The sequence below is a fragment of the Chionomys nivalis genome, chromosome 3 (genome assembly GCF_950005125.1).
Source record: "Chionomys nivalis chromosome 3, mChiNiv1.1, whole genome shotgun sequence".
Classification (NCBI taxonomy): domain Eukaryota; kingdom Metazoa; phylum Chordata; class Mammalia; order Rodentia; family Cricetidae; genus Chionomys; species Chionomys nivalis.
Window position 1 is genome coordinate 65287107 of NC_080088.1, and position 25751 is coordinate 65312857.

Here is a 25751-nt window from a genome sequence, read left to right on the forward strand (position 1 = left end):
CCTCTAATCAGGAGAGAAAGGAAGCCCACTTTCATTGTCATCAAGTGTTACCCATGGAGGACCTCTCGTGGGTTCTACTCAGGACCACTGAATGGCTTATTCACACAGTAAAAGGATGGTGCTTTTTAAAAGGAGAGAGAGAGAGAGAGAGAGAGAATTCGAATTGTTAGCACGTCCTTTGAGGGAAAACACTAAACAAATTGTGTGTGTGTAAATTTCTTGTACTCTTTCATCCAGAATTCCAACTTTATATCAAAATTTTTAAATGAGACTGAAAAGCTTTACAACCTAATTTGTATGAAGAGATTCATGATAGTGTTATCTACGACAGCAGAACATAATTTAAATGGTGTTTTAATGCTTAATGCTGCAATTTGAAGAAATGTTGTAGTCTTTAAAGATAATACAACTACAACCTTAACTACAATAAAATGTCTTAAAAGGTATAATTACAGAGGAGTTGTCTATGACAGAAAATCAGTGTAAACAAAAGAAAGTAAAATGCAAAAATTGGATCAATTGTATCATTTACAAAAATCGCACAAGGAAAGAATAAAAGGGAACTCGAAAGGACGAGAAACAAAACAAGTCTGAGGGAGGAGAGAGACTGGATGATTATGAGTACTTGCTGCTCTTGCAGGGACCTGACTTTGACTCCCAGCACCCTATCAGACAGCCTACCACCTGGGTAATTCCAGCTCCAGCTCATCTGATACCCTCTGCCCTCTGCAGACTTGTAGGCACATACACATACCCCCACGCCACCACACGCACATGCATAAATACAAATAAATTTAAGAAATATTTGATTGCTACAGACTAATTCATTTGACCAACAAAATTTGTCACTTTGTATGTGACAAGGTGGTGGAACTCAGTTTTTGGTTTCTTTGATTTTCCTCTCCTCCTCTCCCCTTCCCTTTCTCTCTTCCCATCTCTTCCTTCTTCTGTTTTGTTTTCCTGATATTTGGTGTGTTATTGTTAGTCTGAGCCCCTTAGTGAAAGAACTGTAAATGAATCCCCAGCCGGGATTTCTCCAGGAAATCTGAAGAAAGCACGGGTCTCTAGTATTCAGCAGGTTTCTGTGCCTGTAAAAATCTCAGCTCCCAGGGGAAACACCAACACCAGCTGCATTGAGCTCGGCTGAGAGGAAGCTTGGGGTCCCAGGCTTTCAGTGCTCTCTGGCTGTGAGGGGCTCACTTACGTAGCCACAGAGATTTCATTATCACCTCTCCCCAAATTTTTCAGGATGCCATCCTTCAAAATAGAGAGCTCTGGCTGTTTATAAAGAAAGAATTTGGATTCTACTCAAAAAGTCAGTACAGGATCTTGCAGAGGAAGCTGGCAGAAGACTCTACCTGGCCTCCCATGAACAGGACAGATTATGCAGACGATGGCAAAAATGGATTCTACATCAACAGAGCCTATGAAAGCCCTGAACAGCTCCCTAAAGGGAGACTCAGGCTGGCCGGGCAAGCCTCAGAACAACACTTTTGGACCAGACTGTGACCTGAGCAGCTGTCAGGCTTGTTCCGCATCATCATCTTTTGTCCTCCAAACTGAACACCGTGGAGAGGTGAAAGTTGCAGACCCCTCTCTTCTCTCTCCATCTAAGCATTCAGAGCACTTCAATATATTGAGCCTTGCATCAAAGAACCTTACGTTCATTATACCCTTCACTAGCGAGAGAAAAACCTGCACATCTCAGATCACCGTTTTAATAAACTATATCATACGGAACTTTCTTTTTAACTGCACAGCTTTCATGCAATGGCATTAGATGTATGACATCAAGAAAGAAGAAAGCATTTAGTATTCGAAAGTTTGGCTGATGCATTAATTAATGCTAAGTTTCCTTAATTTTATGCTAATTTGTGAAGCACATTATTGCACCTATCTTGGCCCAGGATCACCAAATTCCTCTTTCTTTTACGTCTTTGGTATGGCTTCAATAGAGAGAGGGGAAAGAAGAAGAAAGAATTCCACCCTAACTACACAGGAAGTCAGAGATTGTGGAAGTGGAGAACTATAGAGATCAGCGCTAATCATGTATAAGCACGGTGTGGGCACTGCTAAAATATAAGCAAACTGCACCAACTCTGTGCATTCTCAATGTTTATTGAATGGGGCCAGTGAACATGGCAGATCCAAGTAGACTAGAGTAATAAACTGTTCAAATGTGTTTCTCACTTCATAAAGTACGTTCCCATCTTTATTGTTATTAATACACAGAAGTATCAACATCTAACTTTAGAAACTTCCCTGATCTCATCATTGATCATCTTAAAAACAAAATTCTAGAGAAGGCTTTGATCCCTGAATGAGACTCTCCAGGCTACTAAGCAAGTATTTCATCACTTGTATAATTCAGATCATTGTAGCTGTCCATTAAAGACAATAGAAGAATGCATCCTTCTCAGTGAGCTCTCCACACGAGTTAGTCCCTTTAATGTGGATCACCTTGACTGTGAGCACCAGAGACAGTATTTCTGGTGGATAATTTGAAATCAACTTCTAGGTTTTAAATACTAAATCTAAGTTTGTTAATTCAACAGATCATCTGCAATCATAGGCAAGTTATCAGCTGAACCCCATGAATATCGACTGTGTGACTAGTACCACAATGTATGGATTCACTATAAGATGGCTGTTGGCTTACCATTCTGAAATCTTTAGTTTTCAACATTTTAGTAAACTATGGCTGTAAATGGCATTATGGACACTGCTACTCAAACTAGCAGCACCAATGTGCATACCTAAAAATAATACGTTTGCCTTAAAGGTTTTTTTTTTTTGTATGTTCACAGCTATTTGGAGAAGGATAATTTTAAATCTGTCTGATTTGTTAGCTGTAACAATTAATTTTCATTGTCAAGTTGATTGGACTTAGAGAGTCCAATGGACTCATGTAGAAAAGACATCTCTGGTATGTCTGTGACGATGTTTCTCCAAAGTTTTTATTGACATGAGAGGAGTTGCCCATCCATGATCCTAGTTCCTGATAGAATAAAAAGGAGAAAGGGTGATGAGCACCTGTGTCCCTTTCTTCCATGTTATGACTGTGGACACAGTGTGGCAAGATGCTTCACACTTCTGCCCACATATTTTCCCATGTGATGGACTGAAACCCTTCAAAACTGTGAGCCAAGGAAGCCCCTCTTTTCTTTAGTTGCTTCTGCCACGTATTCAATAATGACAGTGAGAGAAGTAACTGATACAGTGACTAGCAAAAAACAACAACATTAAAAGCCCTTTTAGAAAGATTTTAGGGATGGAGAGATGCTCTGCAGTTGAGCGCTGCTGAGGATCAGTTTGGAGGCAAGCAACCACATTGAGAAGTTAATAACCTTTTGTAGTTCCAGCTCCAGGGGGTTTAGCTGACGCCTCTTTTGGTCTCTGCAGGTGCACATGTGTGCACAACTATACATAAAAGGCAAAATAAATCTGTTTTTAAAAGCACATTAGCTTATCATTAAAAAAAAAAAAGTTAAGCATCCTTGAAGCTATAGAGGTGAAAGTTTCCTTTAGCTGACAGTCAGACTCAGTAAATTGACTCTTAGAATGAACAGATTCAGTTGATATGGTGTGACATTTAGATAGCAGACTTTATTTGTTAAATGTATGCATTCAGTAAAATATAGGCTTTTCCTTCTCAGTCTTACCAACAACCTATCACCTGCTATAGATGATCATTACATTTCATTTTTTGGAATGTGATAGAGTTGAACTTCCATTACAGACTGTTAAATGTATGCCAGCCACATATCATAGTGTAGGGAAAAAATCTGGTCCAAGCACAAGTCACATTAATCCCATGGGTAATGAGTACCTACAGGAAAGCAAAGCCAGCGGGTTGAACTGCTCATCCTAAGACTGGCCATTTCCATGGCAAATTGAGGCTGTTGAAGGAAATGAACCCATGAATTAAAAAGTGAATTTCTGACATTTTTAAAAATGTGCTTCTTATCTTCTGGAGTGGAGATGTGTAAATGTCTCACAGTCATTCAGTCCCAAAGAAACGCACAGAGGCTTATATTAATTATAAACTGTTTGGGCTATTAGCTTAGGCTCATTATTGACTTGCTCTTACAACTTAAATTAACTCATAATGCTTATCTATGTTTAGCCACGTGGCTTAGTACCTTTTCTCAGTGAGGTATTCTCATCTTGTGACCTCTGCATCTGTCTGGTGACTGACTCTTTGCCTTTCCTCTTCCCAGAATTTTCCTAGTCTGGTTGTCCCACCTATACTTCCTGCATGGCTACTGGTCAATCACCATTTTATTGGACATATACAAGTGACAAATCTTTACAAGAGTACAAAGTATTATCCCATAGTCGAGATGACAGCCTTCTCTAGAAAGGCTTGACTTCAAGTCCCAAGAGGCTTTTGGTTCTGAATTCTACTACTTCCTCTAGTGGAGTAATTCTGTCAAAGACAAATGCTCTGCTATGAGTTTGCTTTCCCTCTCTAAAGATCTTTTCTTGAGAAGTTGGCATACCAGGAGAAAGTAACCCAGTGGTTACAGGTGGCCTCACCTTAACAGGACAATCCTAGGAAATGGCACATGCTTTGCTATTCAGGAACAGAGACCTACATCCAGGATAAAAGTGTCCTCATGCTTTCCCAGAAGACCAAGTGGAGAAGAATGAGTTTAGGGGTTAGAATAAGAAGGGCCTGTTAAGGAAACTTAAAGAAGAGACAGAGGGTCTCTGGGGCTGGAATGGCAGCATACACTTCTGTTAACCATTACTGTTGCCCACCTCCATTGGCTTGAGTGTTCCTAGCCCCAGGGTAAAACCAGTTTCAAAGGTATGAGGTTTCCATTGAGTCCCATACAGTCACTTTACCGTATTCCAATCACATCCTATCCCCACATTTACAGACATATTTTCCTTACTGACTGACATGCTTTTAATAATGGTACAAACAGGCTGCCAGGGTGCCTGTGTAATGCTATGATGACCTGACACATCATCTTCATGCAGAAAGACTTAACTTCCACTTTTCCTGGACTTGCTGCTACCGAGAATTCCACAGGCATGGTATTTAAAGGTAGTTTAATTCAACGCATAATCAATAAAATGAATGCATAAAATAATGGGATTCCTTGGCTTCCAGTAAAAGCCTTTAAAGGGATATGGGATATTGTATTCCAAATATAGCACTTTCACATCAATATTAATGATCACTTGCCAAGGCTCAAAGATCAAGCCACTGAGCTACTATATAACCTAGAGGGAACAATTTAACTCCATAAAAATACAACCCATTGCCCATCACTGATTCCTGTCAAACAAGTAGATTCTAGGGAACCCGCTGGGTCTGTAAGCACTGCAGAAATCCAGAGATAGCTTAGTGGGGAAAGCATTTTACTCATGAGCCTGAGGCCCCTGAGTTCAGATCCCCAGCTTCTATAGGAGCTTGGCTTGGTAGTGCACATCTGTAATTCCAGATCTCCTACACTGAAACAGGGGTAAAGACAAAGAGACTTTCAGGAAGCTAATGGGCTAGGTAGCCATCCTAAGTTGTGAAGGGCAACATACCCTGTCTCAGAGAGCAAAGACTGGCACCCACAACTGTCGCCACACATGCACACTGTTTATAAGCACCCCAAACAACATACACACAAAAGCCCTTCCAATCCTCTTGGTACATGCTCACACCTCCACAGGGATAGCAGTACAGGGTACTATCAGATGCTTTGTCATTCAGAGATCCTTGAGTTGTTGCCTAACCAATACTAGAAATATCCACTTTCCTTTTTTTTTTTTTCTGACAAGAAAAGGAATATGAATTTAGACGTTGGCCTTGACAACTGTCTTTCAGAAGCATATGCAAATAACTTTCACCCCTCTGGCAAAATGGCTGTCCTTTGGGGAAAGGGAAACAATATTTACAGTGGAAGATAAAATATGATCTTGGTTTTGTTAAGCTCCTCAACTGGCTCCATCAAAAGGAAACTGCTTTTTGTTCAAGCTGCCACAGCAAGTCTATACTAGCGGGGGGGAAAAACTTTCCTTGTCTCAATGATAAGATTAAAATCAGCAAGCAATTTATTACAGAGTCTGCCATCTATCATGGGGACCAGGAGAAATTATGATGCGTTCAAAATAAGTATTCGCCCCAGAATTTCTTTCTCCTCACAGATTCCTTCACTTCCAATCTCTTCAGTAAATTGCTAATATTTTGTCCTTTGTTTCTTTGGAAACAAGCCGAGGAATGCGAAGATATCAATAGCAGCCGCCACCAACCCAATGGTGCTTATTGCTCGGTTGGCCTAAAAGAAAACAAGAAACAAAAGAAGGAGTTTATTCTAATGATGTTAGTGTTCCCTTGAAGCTTTACTTTGTTCCGTAAACCAAAGATCTATTTTAATGTGCAATGAATGTATTTAAAATCCAGTGCCAAGGTAAAATAAGTTATGAATAAAACTATATATATTGTTTTGACACAAGGTTTTCCTGTACATATCTCTGGCTACCTTGGAGATCACTCTATAGACCAGGCTGGCTTTGAACTCAGAGAGATCCACCTGCCTCCATCTTCCAAGTGCTGGGATTAAAGGTGTGCACCTCTCTTGCCTGGCTATAATTTTTTAATTATTCAAAAGAAACCAACATACATAGTTTTCTACTCCTGACCCTTATTAGACACTATTAGAGCACTTGGCAGTGTCTAAACTCGTCGTGAACATGAGTCCTGGTTGCTCACCATAATCCTCTCGTGAGAGAGAAGAGTACTACATACGCTCTTCTGCAGAATCGGGAGGCTGTAAGAAAATGGTTCTTTTGTTCAAGATCATACTAGCAAGATGTTTTGATGTAAGTCAAAGCGTCATAGATGCTTGTTCTCCCTCCAGCAGCCTCTACACAGTACTAGAGTAAGGAGTGTGTGTATGTGTGTGTTTGTGTGGTGTATGCGAGCACACTCGAACATGCAAATGCGTGATGCCTATTCCTCCAATAGCCCAGGACCGTGATCTGAGCTAAATAGCTATAAGCTCCTTACTACATCTATTGGTGGATATCGTAAACACATGTGCTGGTCAGTTTGTGTAAAGCTGACAACTGGAGTCGCCTGGAAAGAGGGGACATGGATAGAGGAATTGCCTCCATCAGATTGGCCTGTGGGTTTGTGTGGGGGGCACCGTTTTGACTAATGATTGATGTGGGAGTGCTCAGCTGACTGTCAGCAGGTGCCCCCCTGGGCAGTAGGTCCTGGGCTGTAAAGGAAAGCAAGGTGTGCTAACCATGGAGAGTCAACCAGGGAGTAGCATTCCTCTATGGCTTCTGACTCGGCACATGAATGAGTCCCTGTCCTACCTTCTTGTGATGATGAGTTGTCCCCTGTAAGCTGACAAAAACCTTTTCTTTGCCCTAACCGTAACACCAATCCTTAAATTGTACTTTCGGGCAGTGTTTTCTCCCAGGAAACTAAGTATGCTTCAAGGTGAGTCAATATTAGTCAACTGTCATGGCTTTTGATATAGACAGAATTGGTTTTCACATAGACAGAATAAGCCATTCTCAAACTGAGTTGTCCATAAAAGAGTTCAGACATTCATAGCCATTAGGGTATTAATCATCATCACGGTGAGGGCAACCAATGAATATTCATGGCTTCCATGGCGCTCAGCTAATATTTGCCTTGCATCCTCATGGGCTTGAGAGCAGTTTCATGACTGAAAGGTCATCTTCAGACGCTTTGGAGTCATTATAGACACAGAAGACAACATGCAGTCTCCAGAACTCAAGAGTCAGGGCTTTCAAATAAAGCAAAATACCTTTCTCAAATATCTGGGGACTGGTCTAACATCTGGAAACTCGGTCAAGGTCACAGTTGATAGCTTTCTCTGTCTAACAATTCTAAATGTAAGAGCCTCCACTTACATATTCTGAAACTCTGTACTGTCTCTCTTACTGCTGCTTCCCTGTGGCAAACTGGTATGTGGAAGGCTCTGCGCGCGTTTACAGCATATGTCCCCTTTGTTCTGATAGCCTGTGGTCAGACAGTACTAAGCCGACAACTGGGACTCCTTGTCTTTCCTAGTCAGTTTAACTGCCAACTTGACACAGCTTGGGATCTCCCGAGGAGAGAGTGTCAGATCAACAGATTGCCCAGACCGGATTGGCCTGTGAACATGTCTGCGGGGTATTGATGTAGCAGGGCCCAGGCCACAGTGGGTGGTCCTATTCCCTGAGCAGGTGGTCCTGGAATGCATAAGAAAGCTAGCCAGGTATAAACCAGCCCACAAGCCAGATATTAGGAATTGCTGTACTTTTTGGATGTGAAGTAATTTCCTGTATTTGAGATAACCTTGTGTGGAACAGCATGCAATGTAGCTACAAATATTCCCCGTCCCACTGGTCCCCCTGGACCGGGTTTTCTCCACCAGCTTTTATCTCACATCTATGCAGGACTGCCTTAAAGTACAGATCAAAAGTACCTGCTTGATTTCCTGCCCTGATGTTCCTCAGTGTTGGACAGCAACCTGTAAGCTAAGGCTTTCCTCCCCTAGGATGCTTCTGGTCATTAGAACAGAACGAAATTAAGACTTTGCCTCTGTCTAGTCCCCAGTTTGTGGAGAGAAGAGTCAGGCAAACAACCTGGCCTTACCTGAAAAAAATTTCATCTTCTTCTCTTGTTTCACTTTTACTTATTTGGGTGTTTTATGTTTATTTTATCTAAAATTTATAATCATTACCTTAATTATTTGCCAAAAATATCAAAAGGTAACCATGAGGCATAGAGAGAGAAAGAGAGAAGGAAATAAATGCAGTGTATAGAAAAGCCCCAAGGACAAGAAAGAGCGGGGCCAAATTCAAGGTTGTAAATCATATCCTATCCTCATAACTGACAGAAAGTCTGACCCAGGGACATGGGGCAGGAACTGAAAAGCATGAGAGTATGACAGGCATCAAATGGAGCCAAAGGACTGAGGGTTCCAACCCTGGGAAAATGGTAGCATCCTGGTACTGGAGTAACCTCCAGAAAGATGGTAGCATCCTGGTACTGGAGTAACCTCCAGAAAGATGCAACTCAAACTGACTAGACATATTTTACCCTCTAGAAACCTGAGATACTGGGGAAATGTCATAAATATGAGGCATAGAGAAGGAATATACAACTTGATCGCAAGACAGAGGCCATTACGACAAAGGCCCTCCCAATAGTGCAGTGCGTGTTTTTCCTCAAGTCCCGAATGCTCTTTTACTTCAAGTTTCATTCTAGATAGGAAAATCCCAGGTAACCAGGACAATCTGTGGAAGTTACATAGCATAGGAGCTGACTTGCAGGATGTGAACATCTCACAGTGGTCCCGGTGGACCAACACATATGGGGACTTTTTACTTCATGGCCTATTCAGGATTTTAAATTTATCAGTCTGACCCTGGACACCTAAGATTTTCAGGATTTTATATCTGAGGCCATGGTAAAGTCCTCATTCTGAGGATCTGGAACCCACTAAAAACAGGCTGAATCTGAGGCTGTGTATCACATCAGCAGAGTGGGTCATATATGCCTGTAGGATTTATCATGTCTGTTTTCTGAGACTCAGTGACTCACTGATGCACTAAAGAACAGGCCTGATGTATTTACATACGACTTGTCTAGGCTTACTTAAGGGTGTGATCATCTTATATAGAGACAGACAATTTTAGTGACTTATTTGAATTATAACAATAAAATGTTACTTATAAAAATTTGAAAAGTATTGGAAAAAAGCCACATTTTTACAAAACATTTACAAAAGAGAAACTTGTTAAAAGACCATCCAAAATATACAAAGAAATCTTAAAAATCAATAGGAAAATGAACAACCCAAAATTTGGATATAGACAAAATGATATGCAGCAATATATCACAATAGATACACACAGAGAAAATAAACACATGAAAAGGAACTCAATATCACCTGCAATCAGGAAACTGCAAATTAAGGCAATGAGATAGAGACTACTTGCAGGTTCATCAGAATAGCTTAAATGATGTCACCAAACATGGACAAGGATATAACATAATGGAAAATGTCATTTAGTTCTCATAGGAATGCAAAAATAATACAACCACCAAAAGGCACGATGTGACCTGTCTCTAACTATGTGACATTCAACAAAGATAAAGACATGTATGCAATTAAAAAGAATCCAATAAAGTTGCCCAAGTCTAGGGTGATAAAGACATTGATGGAGGAGGTGATATATGTACGGGCATCAGCGAGACTGCTCTACAGCCAGGGATAATCTTGTAATTCTAAAAACTGCTCTAAAGATTGCCTGCTGATTTTGCACAACTACAGAAAACAGTGCAAAAGTTAAGCAGGATCATAGTCTTTCTTCCCTTTTCATCATTTCTATGTATTTTTTTAAAAAAACATTTCTAAGTTCAAGGCCACTCAACAGTAGGGCTAGGTGGTACCAGAGGAAAGTAGCTCACCTTGGACAGACAGGAATAAAAGAAACATGGAAGAGAGTGGAGACAAGATGCCTACTTCAGAGGCACCCTCCACATGCTTCTTCCAACGAGGCCCCGCCTACTTTCCACCACCTCCCAATAATGCCGTAGGAATCCATTGATTAGACAGTAGACCTTGATCTGATTGTTTCTCAACACAAAGGTCACCAGCTGTGAAACATGGCACACGAGCCATTGGCGACATGCTATAAATCCAAAGCATAGCACACATGTACTGGACAAATGATTTGTAATACGGCTAAACAAGCGGCTTCACATACCTCTATAATCCTTAAAAGGAAAGTAACTTGAGGGTACAGTAAAAAGCAAGAACAGTGTGCTCGAAGTCATCAAGCCAGTGACTACAGTTAGGACACTAGCTCTTGCCAGTAGAGTGGGGGCACTCAGGACACCCTTACTCCATTTTAACCAGTACCTGCTAAAGACAGCTTCCACTATTTGTTGAGGAAATGATTGCCCCATGGCTTTTGAGTCTTGTTATAAAAAGTAAACAGAGGGCAAATTTCAGACCAAATCCAAAGCAAGATGATTGTAATCTGTTCTTATTCAACCACATTTTCAAATCATTGAAGCATTATTTACAGGCAAAGTGCTATAAACATTTATTTAATATGTGCAGGTTGGTATTTTTGGAGGTAAGATTACATCCGTAAATGTCATCATAATCAGTGTTACACAGTTATCTCTTATCTCCACAGGTTTCTGATAGCTAACTTCAATGATTCTATTCTTTTGGTTTGGAATTTTAGTTGATTGGTTGGTGGACTTATCTTTTTTTGACTCTGTTGTTGCTGCAAGAGTATTTAACCCTAAGAACTACCTTCTTGGCACAAATAAAAATAAAAAATAAATTTATAATAAAAGCATAGGCTTTTCAAACATAGAGACTATGTTACAGAGTAGATCTTGGAACTGATTTTTTTGATATAACAGAAATTTGTGTTCTTTGACCACTACCCCTCCCTATTTGTAGAAATCACATGAATAAATATTATTTGTTAATGCAGTGAACAAGTTAATCATTACCAAAGACCCCTTAGTCTGGTTCTGTCTCACCACCAGCCACCAGCTGAAGAATATGCCATGCAAGCCTTCCATAGGACACTATATATCCAAAGCATAACACATGCTCTTTATTAGGGTAAATAGTACTACTTAGCTAGATAATTGCCAAATGAATAAATGGAATCTCTTTCTTAACAACAGCATGAGTGTTCTCAACACAAAGACATAGAGGAATTTAAGTGTGGCCTCTGTGATAAAAATATATATTATTATCTGAATGAGTATTCATTGTTAATGTACTTCCTGATGGGAACACACAGCCAATGAGTTCTTTCCTAAAGAAAATACGCACGCCCTTTCATCATGCTCTGTCTCCTACTTTTCTGAACTTAGTTCTGAAAACTCTCTAGGACGTCGTTTAGTAGCTAGTCCAAGACACGGAAGCCTTGAGTAAGCTGAGGTTATTAAAATGTGCTCAAGTTTTGGTATTGCACGTTACTCTGGGGTCAGTTAATATAGTAGAAGTCGTTTAGAAGTACAGAGAATCAGATATCTAATCATAGCATGTCACTGAAAACTAGTATATAAGGAAATAGGAGACATTTACCAACCCATCAAGACATGTCACTTGTCACCGCTGGAGACAGAACCTACAAATTAACCCCCATTCACCTTCCTTTTGGTTACATTATTTTCAATACGTGGGGTTGTTGATTTGAGATTGCTGTATGAGGAGTAATAGAGAAAACTGTGGCTAAGTGAAGTCAAAGCTTGACAGGAAGCTAGGGACTTAATTCTACTTCACGTCTCTTCCGGCCCAAATTTCAAGATGTGCAGGTTTTACGCTGTTCACAAACTTACTGTACTCGTAACGGAGTCCTCTTCCCTTCAGTCTTCCCACTTCCCACATTTACTTCTTGTTTGCCTTTTGGTGGAACCCTAAGAACTTTTTCCTAGCAGGACTTTCTCCACATAAGAAGCTTCTCATACCGCTTTAAAAAGAAAAAAACCTCACCTGTTCTGACACTCCTTCTCCATAGCGGAGCAAGGTCACAAAATGCTCGCAGTTGTTGACCAGTAAGTCATAGGCCACCTCCTGCCCAATGGCGAACTCGGACCGCTGCATCACCTCCTCCACAGGGAGAGGTTGGTGTGTTGTATCGTACTTGTTATTTATTCTGTATGTGTCCTTTCCCACAACGTCCTTCAGAAGCTGCATTTTCACTAAGGCCTTGGTGCTGAACACAGACTTGGCGCTTGTAAAGGCTGAAGGAATACCATCTGTAGGGAGAATGTCGGTTAGTGGGGCTAAGGGATCTATCCAGTCCACAGAGTACCACCAGTGTCGTCTAGAACGCGGGAGACGCTGCGGAACTTAGACTGACCACTGCTCTTTATGCAATGAACCAAAAGTGCCTGATCTCAGCTGTGTGCTCTGTGTTATTGATTACAGTGTTGTATGAGCGAGAAAAGAAATGGCATAAAACTCCCTGCCTGGTCTTGGGGAGTAAGTTCTCTAATGACTGGTACTATTATGAGAGAGCTTTGCAGACCGTTCTAGCAGGGTATGGATAAGATTATTGCCTGATTTGTCTATGGTGCCTGTTTCTTCTCAGCGTTTGAAGTCTTCCAGATTTCAGGGCTTAATTATGATGCTACATTCACAAAACCACCTCCCTGCACACACCCCACTTCTTTATACACCAGCTCTCCCTTGGGCTTTCATGAAAGTCCAGATTTCCTGCTGTAACACTTGCAGCCCTGGGAGGAAGCAGCTAAATTCCCACTTTTCTCCTGTCATTTCGTCTGACCAGGAAACTAACATTCTAAACCGAAAGCTAACTTTAGTAGACACCGCACATAGATGGGGCCCCCTGCTATGTCTTCGCTGCCTGCACAATCCTCTGTGACTCTTCTCTTTATCGCAGACACCTCTATTGGTAGGCATTCCCTACACACACAGGAAGCTTTGTATCCGGTCCCGTCGTGTCAGTAACTGAGACTAAGATGACTCTTCATGACTTGGTCTAATGCCAGGACCTGGTCTCTCCCTACATGTGCCTACATGCTGGGCATGGCCATCACATTCTTGGGATGACTGGTCTCCCCAACAGAGAAGCAGGCATCAGTTAATACGGTACACATTCGCCGTGTATGGGAACAGATGTTGCCTACACGGATGTACATAGTATTCTTTTTAAGTGAGTTACGATGTCACATATTGTACTTGAACTAGAATTTTTTTAATTTTATATTAAGACCATTTCTTAAGTAGTTAAGCAAGTCCAAAAGTGTGCTTTTAAAATGGCTTTTATAGTGACTTTAGTACCCATTCCACCATTGCCTATTTCTTCTTCCAGATAACTGTCAGAGCCAATCATTATATTACATCGTATTCTCCAGAAATGGCATTGCAGCTCACAATGGACCAATTAAGAGTCATTCTCCATGATTTCTAAACTCCAACAAACGGAGAACAGATTAGCTCTTTCCTGTTGAGTCAGAAACTCTAAGAACATGAGTCTCGGTTTGTGACAAAGTCAGGGGAATGATGCCACCACCCAGGAAAGGGAAGCGACTCCAAATCTGAAGGTCCTAAGGTAATGACATTCCTAGACACGCCGAGATTCCTGGAAACTTTGGAGGCCAGCTCCACCCTTTCTGACATCTCCTCCCAGGAAGCCATGAACTTGTCTCTTTGCTTGTTTGTTTAGGCTAGTGATAGCCTTATTTCTGTTACATACACTAGAGAATTCTAACAAACACAGTTACCTAATACCCAGCGGCTAACTCCTAATGTGCTTAGCCAGTCCCCACCCCATGGAAAATTAAGCTATTGTTTCGTTTTAAACCATTAGAAATGAAATTTGTCCACAGGCCTAAATGTTTCCCCAGACTCCTGTAAGCAAAATTAGATACAGAGCTTAAGAAATCTTCTAAGACTCTTAACGCATACTGCTCAGCTATCTTGTTGATGGAGCGCTCTCCGTTTCCATCCATACACTTGTACTAATTTCACTGTCTCGTCTCCACCGGGTGCTGTCATTTTATCCCTTTCTAATGAGATGGACACAAAATCGGTCAGTGTCTTTGTCTCTAACCTGCAGGTGAATACAAAGTTGAAATTTCTGTTCTCTTCTTTTGTCAAGTATTTCCAAACTTTCCTAATTGTGGCTTGGGATCATGGTGTTCGCTGTCTCTCCGCGGAGGCACCAATTTCCCAGGTACGCTGGGAACTACTTTTCTCGTCTCTTTGAAGCTTCACTTCCCTGGCTGCTTCCTTGCAGAAGTTTCCTAACTGCAGCACCCCTCCCCCTCCCTACCTCCCATCTTCCCATATTCAGTGCTTCATAAACCACCTTCTCCACTTATTTTTCCACATCCTTCTTAACACATCTATAATTTGCTATTGCTCTCTCCCTCTGACTGTTACAATGTGAGCACCACCATGGAGCTGTCTATACAGCTGTGTAGCCCTGGGCCTACACTAGCATTCGGCACATACTATACAACCTATTAATAGCTGTCAAGTTAATTGAAACCACCCGCTTGTGTGAGACATAAGGGCATAGAACTTAGCTACATTTGCGGCCAATGTCTTCCTCAGTCATTTATTTGTAAGTAGGATATTTTTTAAATATAGGGGTTTCTTTTAATTTTGTGTGATTTAGTCTGTGGCTTTTTTTTTTTTTTTTTTTTTTTTTTTTTTTTTTTTTGAGACAGGGTTTCTCTGTGTAGCTTTGGAACCTGTCCTGGCCCTCAAATTCACAGAAATCCACTTGCCTCTGCCTCCTGAGTGCTGGGATTAAAGGCGTGTGCCACCATTGCCTGGCTATATGTCTGTGGAATCTTTTAAATAATGTCTTGGTCTTTGAATATCATTTTCTAAACTCATTGGACTTAGTTTCTATATTTTAACTGCTTTATGATTTTGTTCGTGATCCCTTTTCATCTCAAAACAACCACAAAGCTCCCAGAGGCCCCTGGGAACAAATCTTACCGATAGGGGCAATGTTGATAACATAACCATCACCCAAGTACAGTGCCCAGTGCTGATAGCCAGGGCGGAACACTTCAATCAAGTCTCCTGGGCGAGGGTTGTGAGGACGGGCCAGACTGAAGCAGTCACTAAACTCCATCTGCAAAGACAGGCACAGAGATTTTCTTGCTGGTACAACTCACAGAAGGAGAGTCCAAGGAAATCTTCCACTTTAGCAGAGGGACACAGAAATTCCTGAGATGACCTCCCGAGTAATGACTCAGACTCGCAGGGTGTTTTCTTTGGATGATTCTGTATGTGCTAGCGTGCCAGCACAAGTTAGTTCTTATGTGATTCTCTGCAACAATGCTTCCTTACCATGATCATTCTTTAAATCTAGAATTCCTGGTTTGTAGAACTCCCCTGTACATAAAATTTCAGTAGTATTAAGTATGGAAGCATGTCTTCTTTAAAGCAGGAAGGAACAATAAAGAGAAAGCCAATGTATGTTTGTTTTATATGTAAATATACTAAAAATACTAGAAAGTATCAGTCTGCTCTTGCTTTCTTTGTGTAAAGAAGTCGGAGGTCAAAAGTCTAAGATTAGAATTCTTTCGGGGGACTACGTGCTGTAATACAATACAACTAAGAAGCAGGGGTGTGGGTGGATGCTGAGCACTGTGAACATTAAAATATGTAAGAGCTACCCTGTACCACAAAACTCACTCTGCCATTTTATTTTAAGCAGGGACAAGTTACAAGCCAGATGGATGTCAAGCCAGACATTCAGGTGCAGTGCAGGCTCTGGAACACTTCTTCCAAGTTCAGAATGTGCTCTGTACGGTAGCGTGTTTAAGACTCTGGCTTTCACCCGCGACATCTTTTTGTCACTGTAACCATGACAACCTGCCCCACCCCATCCCTTCCTGCTTCTCTTGTGATTCCAGAAACAGTGCAAGGTGGCCTGCCGCAGAAGCAGCCGGTTTGGGAAGTGGAGAAGCTCACTGCATTGATGAACATGGCCTGGAACATCCAAGGTGGCAGCACTTTCTCCTTCTAAATCGATACCCGTTAGAAGGCACATAGGGTCTGACAGTTGGCTTCTGTAGAGGTTACACTTTCTGTGCACTCACAGAAATAAAATGAGTCAGCAAGAGGAAGCCGTGTGTGTCTATCCACAATCAATGGAAGAATACGTGTGCCGTATGCTTGCTTAGCCTGTACTCGACAACGATGCTCCTCACCGTATCCCCCTTGTGCAGCTCTGCAGGCTCCCCACCAAAGAAATGCAAGTGCTAGGAACTCCAAACTCACTTAAATTATGATTGTAATAGCGTAGGCTAAGGACTGGGAATTCTCTCTCTCTCTCTCTCTCTCTCTCTCTGTCTCTCTCCCCCTTCCTTCCTTTCTGTCTGTCTTTCTTGGCTCTCTAGAAATCTGATGTTTTTTCCAGCAAGAGTTAACATTTGGAGGGTGTTTCCCTGAGTATGTGCGTGCTGTGTGTTGACGTCTTCACTCACCGCATTGTCACAGAAACACAGCCACATGTAATAGTCCTTCTGTTGAGAAATAACTACTAGAGCAATTATATGAAGCATTAAGCCTAGCCATCCTCTCAATATTTTTTGCCCATTATTTAATTTGGAAGTTCACAATTTGGTCACTACTAGGAAAAACAGGTACTAGACTAGGATATAAACAAACATATTTTCCATGAGTACAAATCAGCAAGCCACCAACAGCTGTGGAAATAGAAGTCTATTCTAGCCAAGTGTCTATTAATAACTACCATTAATAATTAAATATCCCTATTTGAACGCTGGATACTTGGAAACGTGACAAGTTTTACAAAACCTTATCTCAACCCTGTTGAACTGAGAAACCTTCATTTCTCTTTGAGTTTATTACGCCATTAGCCCATTTCACAGATAAAAGACTGTCTTTTCAACTGCAAGTTTTTGATAAAACTCCCCAAATTATACTTGCCACATGCAGGTTCTGCTACTATGCAGGTCACTCAGGCAGAGCCTCAGTCGCCTCATTTAGAAGTCAGGCATATGGATCTCTGAGTTAGCCTGGTCCACAGAGTTCCAAGACAGCCCGGGCTACACAGAAAAACTCTGTCTTGAAAAACCAAACAACAACAACACAACTGCCACCACAACAAAGATGAACATAGCAAGTAGAATGACTTGTTTATCTCAAAAAAAAACGAAACAAAACAAAACTGTGGAAAGTATCCTTTGTGAGTGGACTACATACTCTTAAAAACACCTTGAGAAGACCGGCAGAAACTACACAGGTAGGCAAGACATACTGTTGTCCGCTTTATACTGGACCATGTTTCATATGTCACTTGGTCCCTGTTCTGTCTCTGAGATATGTTGTATGACTTTATGGAATGGGTGACTTCATGGTAGAGATTTAATATCTAATGTTCTTCATTTTCTGACATATGGTCTGAAACCTGACTTATACAGTGCAAGCAGATTACTATACAAAGCTTATCATAATTAATAAAAACAGATGGCGGACCAACAAGCAAACCATGGAAGTAACCCTCCAGAAGGCAAGAGAAGAACCCTCACATGTGAGGGGCGTGTGAGTTCTTACACTGACCTCTGACATATCCTAGCAAGTGGGTGTGAGGCAGAACCTCGGGTACAATTAGCTTACCGTTTTCCTAAAGGTGCCTTCTGGGATCGCAGAACTTCAGTGTAGCTGAAATAACAGCTCGCAGGTCCAGGTTCAAAGCCGTTGTTTCTTAAAATAAAGAAAAGTGAACTCAGCAAAAAGTTTCAACCAATGAGAATCATCTGTTGTCTCACAACAGATTTTCGGCAATTGGTGCTGGGGTAATTGAGTTGTCTCCAGTGGAAGCTAGCCCACCACCACCAATAGACGTCAGAGTAGATCTTATGTCACGCACACATGAGAAATAGGGAGGAAAAGCCTTGGTGTTAAAAGCTGGTAGAGTACTATCAAAAGTATGATCCATAGAATGAAAACTCAATAAACTGCTTATCCTCAAAATTAAAATATATTCACAGTGCAAAAATGAAGACGGCATCAAGAACACATGTAGAACTCCCAGGATGCAGCTGGAGAGGAAGCTTAGTGGTTTCAGATAAGGGGCTGCTTGGAGAAGCCTGAGTTCAGTTCCTAGTATCCTCATCGGATGACTCAGAATAGCCCTTAGCTCCAGCTCCAGGATATCTGATGCCCTCTTCTGGACTCTGTGCACAGTGCACTCATGAGCATAAACCTATCCCCACCTCTTCATACACATAATTAAGAATAATAAATGAATAAACAAATTTCTCAAAATTTAACAGTGGAAAGGCAAACAATTCAATTAGGATGTAAGCAGAAGAAATGAAGACACCTTTCATATTTCAGAAATTAAACAGATTTCAAACAAGCCATATTCATCACTACCCATTAGAGAAATGTACATTCCAGCCACAATGGAGCGTTACTCCATGTCTCCCAGCACAGCTCAAATGGAAGAGAGAGGTAATGTCGAACTCTGGCAAAGACGTGGAGCCAATGGCTCAGTGGTTCATTGCCATGGGGAAGACAAAATGATCCAGCCACATTGGAAACAGATTGCCCATGTCTTTACGTTTTTACCTTGTTACCAAGATATGATCCAGCAATTTTATCATTAAGCATCTACCTCAAGGGACAAAGTCAAAGAAGACTTAGGTTTAACAAAAACTGGTATGCAAATATTCACAGTGGCTTTATTCCTAATAGCTTCAAACAGCTCCACTGACCTTCAGTGGGTGGATGGCAACCAACATTTGCACTCTCTCAAGATTCAAGATGTCTGAATAGAAATGGAGAAATGGCTGTGGTTAAGAGCACTTGATTCTCTGGAAAAGACCTGGGTTTGGTTCCCAGAACATACATCAGGCAGCTCACTATGACTCGAGTCCCAGGGAATCTTCACAGGCCCATAGCGTCACACAGGTACACACACAGAGGCATAAATTTAAAAAATAAATAAATAAGTATTCTTAAAAGTAAGAATGTCTTATAAAAATCAGAAGAAATGCCCAATATTCACCCTCCTTCTACAAAGAACAACCTGAGCAACCCATGCAGCAAAAGGCCAAAGGCTATCAGAGAGTAATGGGAATCCTCAGGACAGAAGCTGCAGTCTAGTACAATTCAGACACGTGGGGCCATAGTAAGATGATGGGGAATATTATTTGAAGGTGTGTTGCTTTTGTTTACACTGCTTTTGTTTAACTCTTTGAGGCTGTGATTCTTTGCCTGTCCAAAAACCACCGATGGTCTAATAAAGCGCTGAATGGAAAATAGCAAAGCAAGTGCGAGGCTAGGCAGGGTTGGCAGGTGGAGAGGATAAATAGGAGAAACAAGGGAGAAGAGGAGCAAGAGAACAAGGAGAGGAGGACATCATGGGCCAGACACCCAGCTATGCAGCAAGCCATGGGGAAAGAAGTAAAGAAAGGTATACAGAAACAGAGAAAGATAAAAGCCCAGAGACAAAAGGTGCTTGGGCTAATTTAAGAAAATCTGACAAGCCGGGCGATGGTGGCGTACGCCTTTAATCCCAGCACTCGGGAGGCAGAGGCAGGCGGATCTCTGTGAGTTCGAGGCCAGCCTGGTCTACAAGAGCTAGTTCCAGGACAGGAACCAAAAAGCTATGGAGAAACCCTGTCTCGAAAATCCAAAAAAGAAAAAGAAAATCTGACAAGAAGCAAGCCAAGTTAAAGACAGGCATTCATAACTAAGAATAAGCCTCCATGTGAGTGATTTATTTGGGAGCTGGGTGGTGCCCCCCAAAGTCAAAAAAAAAAAAAAAAAAAAACCAAGAGAGTAAAACATCAACAACAGTACGAGAAACAAAATACCCCATCATCTGCCACCCCAGCTCCACAGTATGGGTAAGGGAGTCTTCCTTTTGGAGGAGTGATGTAAAAGAGAGTGTTCCAGGAGGTTCCATCCATGTGCAGGCTGATAATCCTAGCTACCGAATGATCAATTTGCAGCCCATTTAGATTAGTAGCCCAAGTGCTGCACAGAAGCCTGGCTTTGGAAATGGATCTCACATGGCCCTAGGGAAGGCCCAGGGTAGGGTAGCCACCACCTATCTTGAAAAGTGAACTGATGTTTTCAGGAATTGAAACATTCCTGCATACCTTCTTCTCCTGTATCACACAACCACTCCCCAGCACTGGCTTGGCTGATAGCTGCCCCTTGAACCCAACATAACATAGCAGGGGAACTGTGACTAAACCTGCTGAATGCTCACCCTGCTATGTAGGGGTTGGGAGCCATAACCAGAGGAGATTGGAAGGTGCTGCCTCTGAACACCTGGAGACCAGCATATTTGTTCTCTGAGGATATAGTTAGCCATGTATGGATGAGGGCCAGTGTCAGGATTGAAGGGGAATGTCACACAGTACCTAAGGCCCTTTCCCCAAGCCTTGTATTCATGCACCTCTTATGAATAATGTGGGGAGTGAATCCCCATGATTCTCAAGCATACAGGGGCCCGGGCAATCCCATAAGTCCAGGTCCTTCCTGCCTCAGTCATACATAGTCAAATAGAACCTCCTGAGAGAAATGTGTCTCAACTCTGCCCTTCGTCTCACTCATTGGCAGGGAGAGTCACTGAAGCAGCAGAGAGAAACAATGAAGTTCTTACTACTGCCCCACTCTGTCTGGCTGCCATCCGGTCAATTCTGACTTTAATGCTATTCGGACTGGGCAGGAACACCCCAACAGGAGTCCAATGGGCCCCACTGTAAGAATCCTGGCTCCTTGCCAGTGGTAGAAGACCAATAGTTGTTTGGAAACATCAACACCTGATGGGGCCACCAAGGAAATAGTAGATCTACACAGACTGTGCCCTGGCCTCTGCTATTGATGCGACACCCCTCGGGACTGCGAAAGTATCTCCGCCCTCACGGCACACAGGGAGAATGTGTCCAAGACTCTGCGGTACTCTGTGTCATGCCTAAACTCATAAGCCATAGTCATGGAAGTTATGGAGAAACTACACTACAATACTCTAATCAAATCAGCTAGAATCAAAGTCAACACTGCAGAACAAATAGACACTCCAAGACACACCTTCAGAAGAAAGTCACTAACCAAGGTCACCCCTGAAAGGTGCAGAGACATCTGACCCAGCAAACGTGCAAATCTCAATGTAAGAGCACAAAAATATGAAAAGGAGGTAATACGATATCTCCAAAAGAATGTAGTAATTCTCTAGCAACAGACTCCTAAGAAATTAAAGTGGATGGAATCTCAAAGAATGATTATAAGATAATCAGAAGGAGATCCTGAAGAACACAGATTAACAACTAAATGAAATTAGGCAGACAACTTAGGATATAAATGAGAATTCTGCAGGGAGAACCAGGCAGAAATGTTGGAAAGGAGGAAGCCGATGAATCAAATAAAATATATAACCCCTGAAAGCCTCAACAACTGACTAGACATGGTGGAAGAAATAGTATGTGAATTTGAAGGCTATCTATCTGTATCTGTATCTATATCTGTCTCTGTCTATCTCTATCATCTATATATCAGATGGAATACCAGAAAAGATTAAAAGTAAAGGCACTGAAAATCTGTCCAATAAAATAATTGCTGAGAGCATCTCTAAATCTCACATTCATGTGCAGGAGGTTTATCTAAAAATCAACTCAAAGTAGGTCGAAGACCTAATAGCAGACCAGAAACTCTAGAAGTCATAGAAGAAAACACAGGAGATAATTCAAGATGTAAACATGGCTAATGATTTTCTGGATGGGAGTGCCCAAAGCATAGGAAACAACAAAAATAGACAAGTGAGATTACATAGAACTAAAACCTTCCAAACAGTAAGTGAAGCATGCAATAGCATGGAAAGACAGCCCACAGGATGGAGAGGATATCTGTAAACTATGTTTGGCAAGGAAGGGCTGTCATCCAGGATATATAAGGAATTTCAAAAACACAGAACAAGAAAACAAATAAATGAAATAAGCCAGACATAAAAAATGCAAATTCTGCATATTCTTTTTCATGAGAATGCTTTAAAAATCTATTTGAAAGCAGAGTAATGATCAGAACTCACTGGTACCGGAGTAAGTGGCTGAACTGAACTGGCATATACTCTACACATATATAGAAATATAATATTTTTAATATGTACAACTAATACTTGTCAACAAAGCCTGAATTAATCTCCGGAGACTTATGCTGAGCGGAAAAAAATAAAAATTAAAAATACAAAACAATATCAGAAGGTTACATTCTTTGTGTCCACTCCGTCATGTTCTTGAAATGACGACGTTAAAAACTTAGGGGATAAATGGTGGTTCTTGGGGTTTAAGGAAATGACGCGAGGGAAAGCGGTGGGGCTGTAAGATGGCTGCTGTTGGAGAGACCAGCTGAGTTCATGCCAGGCCTGAAGTCACGCAGGCAGAGAGTGACAACTCTGAAATTCAATTTCAAGTCTATTTTCCTATGCCAATTTCATGCACTTTCACACCATCAAATATAATTAATAATTAATCAGAGGAAATGTTGCTAGAAAAAAAATCACTGCAACTTTCCTACTTCTCAGAGGTCCATTGCAGGGAGAAGGTTCAAAAGCACAAAGGCATATGAACCAAGGGAGCCTTGCTGGGAGTCCCTTTGTCTCTTCTGCCCTGGAAGCCTTTCCGGGTGATGCTAGACCCATCTCTGTGGTTTCCAGGATCAGACCTTAGGCAAGGGGTTATGAAGATTTACTCAACAGCTCCCTTGCACAGAACCCGCACAGAACCGTGGGGTGTATAATGAAGACTGAGTTGAACATAGGCACTCAATCTTGTACGAGGGATTTAGTTTTCAATTACGAAAACCGGTTGCTCTGTTTAGTGCACAATGTCAGGTGTACCTGGGGATACAACAAAAGAAACATGTGCCCTGTGCAGAGTGAGGGTATAGGGACATGTCACAAGTGCTGCTCAGATGTCTACCAGGCTGCCTATGTTGTAGGATGGATACCCAGGAGGACTTTTTACTGTCTACCTCCAAGAATGTTACCGGAAGTAGAAGCAAGGAACGCTTTCACTACCTTTCCACTGGCTTCCCAGTCTCCAAGAGTTTCCCAGTTCAATTCGGATGGTTTCCCAGTTCCATCCACAGCAGTGCCACACTGGGAGGCTTCTGGGAAGAGGTGTGTCTAGAATGCCTTACACTCAGACCTTGGGAGAAGCATGGATCCTTAAACCTGCATTTAACCTGCACCTGACAGGTTTCATTTGGGGACAGATTCATCCCAAACCATTCTTCAGGCATAGCACAGCCATACTGGACTTTGAATCTTCCTAGGCTCCCTAGTGCTGCCTCCATAGTAATCTTGGCCTCTTCCCTTTAACTTAGATCCAGTCAGGATGCCATCTTCTGACGCCTTCCCCTGCCCCCATCATCTCTCAGCGTGCCATAATGGTACCTCCTGAATTTCCCTGGTACGCTCCATTTTTTCCCTCACCCATCCCCTTCCTGAACCTGCCTTTGTAACTGGTGTCTGGGGACCTTCTCTGCTTTCCTATACTGAGGGCTGATTCTTGTTTATCTCTAGAGGTTCAGTTTCTAGAACAGTGCCGGGCACAGATACCTTTAAATGAAAAAAAGGAACCGAGAACTCGAGACATGTTCACGTTTTTTCCAGAACCTGAGTTATAATCATAGTACTAAATGCCAAAGAATAATATCACCAACGGTTCCAAGACCTAAGACAATACTGTCATTTGTCATCACTACTATTTGTCATCACTACTGAGGTGAGAAGAGAACTGAGAAATCGGTCCTGCTGAGCGGTTTGAGTTTTCAATTTCTGTTCTGCCTCTCAACAGTTTTCCCGACTTGGTAGCAGGTCTCTTTTATCCCCCTGCTCCCCATTTATAAAAAGCGGAGCCTGGATGCTGGACATCAGGTGCTCTCTCCCATCTGAACTTTCCTAGGGATCCAGGGTCTAAACAAGGTTGCTTAGCGCCTAGAGGGCCTCCCTCCCCTTCCCCAACGCACCTCCCTGCTCAAGCTGGCTTGTGTTGTGGCCCTGGAGGCAGCGGCGGGCTTCCCGGGCTCTCCCAGGCCTCGCTGCGGAGCCACTAGCAGCCCCTGGGCGACTTCATCCGCACCACCCAAGGCCAAGGCCACCGCCTAGGCCACAGTCGCCCTCCCGCAGCGTCAACGCCAGCGCCCGCGCCAACCCCTGCTCCCTCCGCGGGTTCCTGGCGCGCGCCTGCCCGGCCCCTGCACTGCACCGCGGGTCCTAGGCTCCCCGTGCCAGGTCTTCCGCGCTCGCCCCAATCCTGAGCTTTTTTCAGATCCCCATGCACAGGACACAAGTCTGGGATCTCCGGATTTTCCGTGCACATCGCAGGCCAGAAACCCCCCACATCCTCCGTGTATACCCGCAGGCCCGGACTCTCAAAATCCTCAGCACACACGGGGGCTCTGGGCTGCCAATCCCTTCTGCTAGTCGTCTCCCCACCCCCACCTGCTCCTACCTCGATGCCCGCCTGCCAAGCACGGTGGGCCCTCCAAGCCAGCTGGAACAGACACACAAACCTGCTCACAGCTCAGCCCCAGTCTGGTGCCTGCTTGGTTTCAGCCTCTCAGCAACCAGGACCTTCCTGTAACAAACTTTTGTGCTATCAAGCTCTGACCTTGCTGGGTGTTACAGTTTTAAGGGTGATATGTCGTGTGGAGCCCAGAAATGTTTGGGCATAGTCATTATGGATACAAGGGATACAGGGACAGAGCTGGATGAGGATTCCTTTTGGGCCAAAGGTTTGTATCCTCTGCCTGCATCCTAAAGAAATGTCTAGATCTGTGACTCAACAAAGAGTGGGAGATGGGTTAGTGTAGGAATATCCGTGACTCATACGCACCTGCATGCATGCACCCAAAGCAGTCTTACTTGGACTGACCTTGAGACCAGAGGCCAGCGAGGACAGACTAGCCATGTCCCTACCCACATGCCAAAAGCAACTTCAGTGTGGGGAAAGAGAAGGAGAAGGGGAAAAGGGGGTCCTCCATCCCCTAGACCTTGGGTACTGCTTTCCCAAGTGGGAAATTACCTGGCTTGAGATGGGATGAGGCTGGCCTTCATTAAGGACAAGAGGCATCTTTCTCTACCCTGAAGATGTCCTGGGTCGCCACAGAAGAGGTTCCTTACTCAGCTTGACTTCTGCCTTTCTAGGCCAGGCAGAGCAGGCAGGACCAGACTTCAGAAAAACAGCCATTGAGGCTAAAAATATACCTGTG

At 42.6% G+C, this 25751-nt stretch overlaps 2 protein-coding genes across 4 annotated transcripts in view; one reads left to right on the plus strand and one right to left on the minus strand.

The window, feature by feature from the left end:
* The window catches only part of Atp13a5 (ATPase 13A5), a 118885-nt gene extending 117322 nt beyond the window's left edge, over nt 1-1563 (plus strand). The window contains exon 30 of the mRNA XM_057764243.1: nt 1249-1563. Coding sequence (XP_057620226.1) covers nt 1249-1509 — 261 coding nt within the window. The 3' untranslated portion in view covers nt 1510-1563. The remainder of the gene's footprint in view (nt 1-1248) is intronic.
* Plaat1 (phospholipase A and acyltransferase 1) lies at nt 1429-25751 on the minus strand. 3 transcript variants are annotated; one of them, XM_057764244.1, is made up of 5 exons: nt 25565-25751; nt 18141-18227; nt 15486-15624; nt 12501-12766; nt 1429-6281 (listed from the first exon to the last, which is right to left on the minus strand). In XM_057764244.1, exons 3-5 carry the CDS (start codon nt 15622-15624, stop codon nt 6183-6185), a joined length of 504 nt encoding a protein of 167 aa, XP_057620227.1. In that variant the 5' UTR covers nt 18141-18227; nt 25565-25751; the 3' UTR covers nt 1429-6182. The 3 variants fall into 3 exon arrangements, with proteins under 3 accessions (XP_057620227.1, XP_057620228.1, XP_057620229.1); XM_057764245.1 differs by lacking the exon at nt 25565-25751 and adding an exon at nt 24992-25153; XM_057764246.1 differs by lacking the exon at nt 25565-25751 and adding an exon at nt 24507-24703.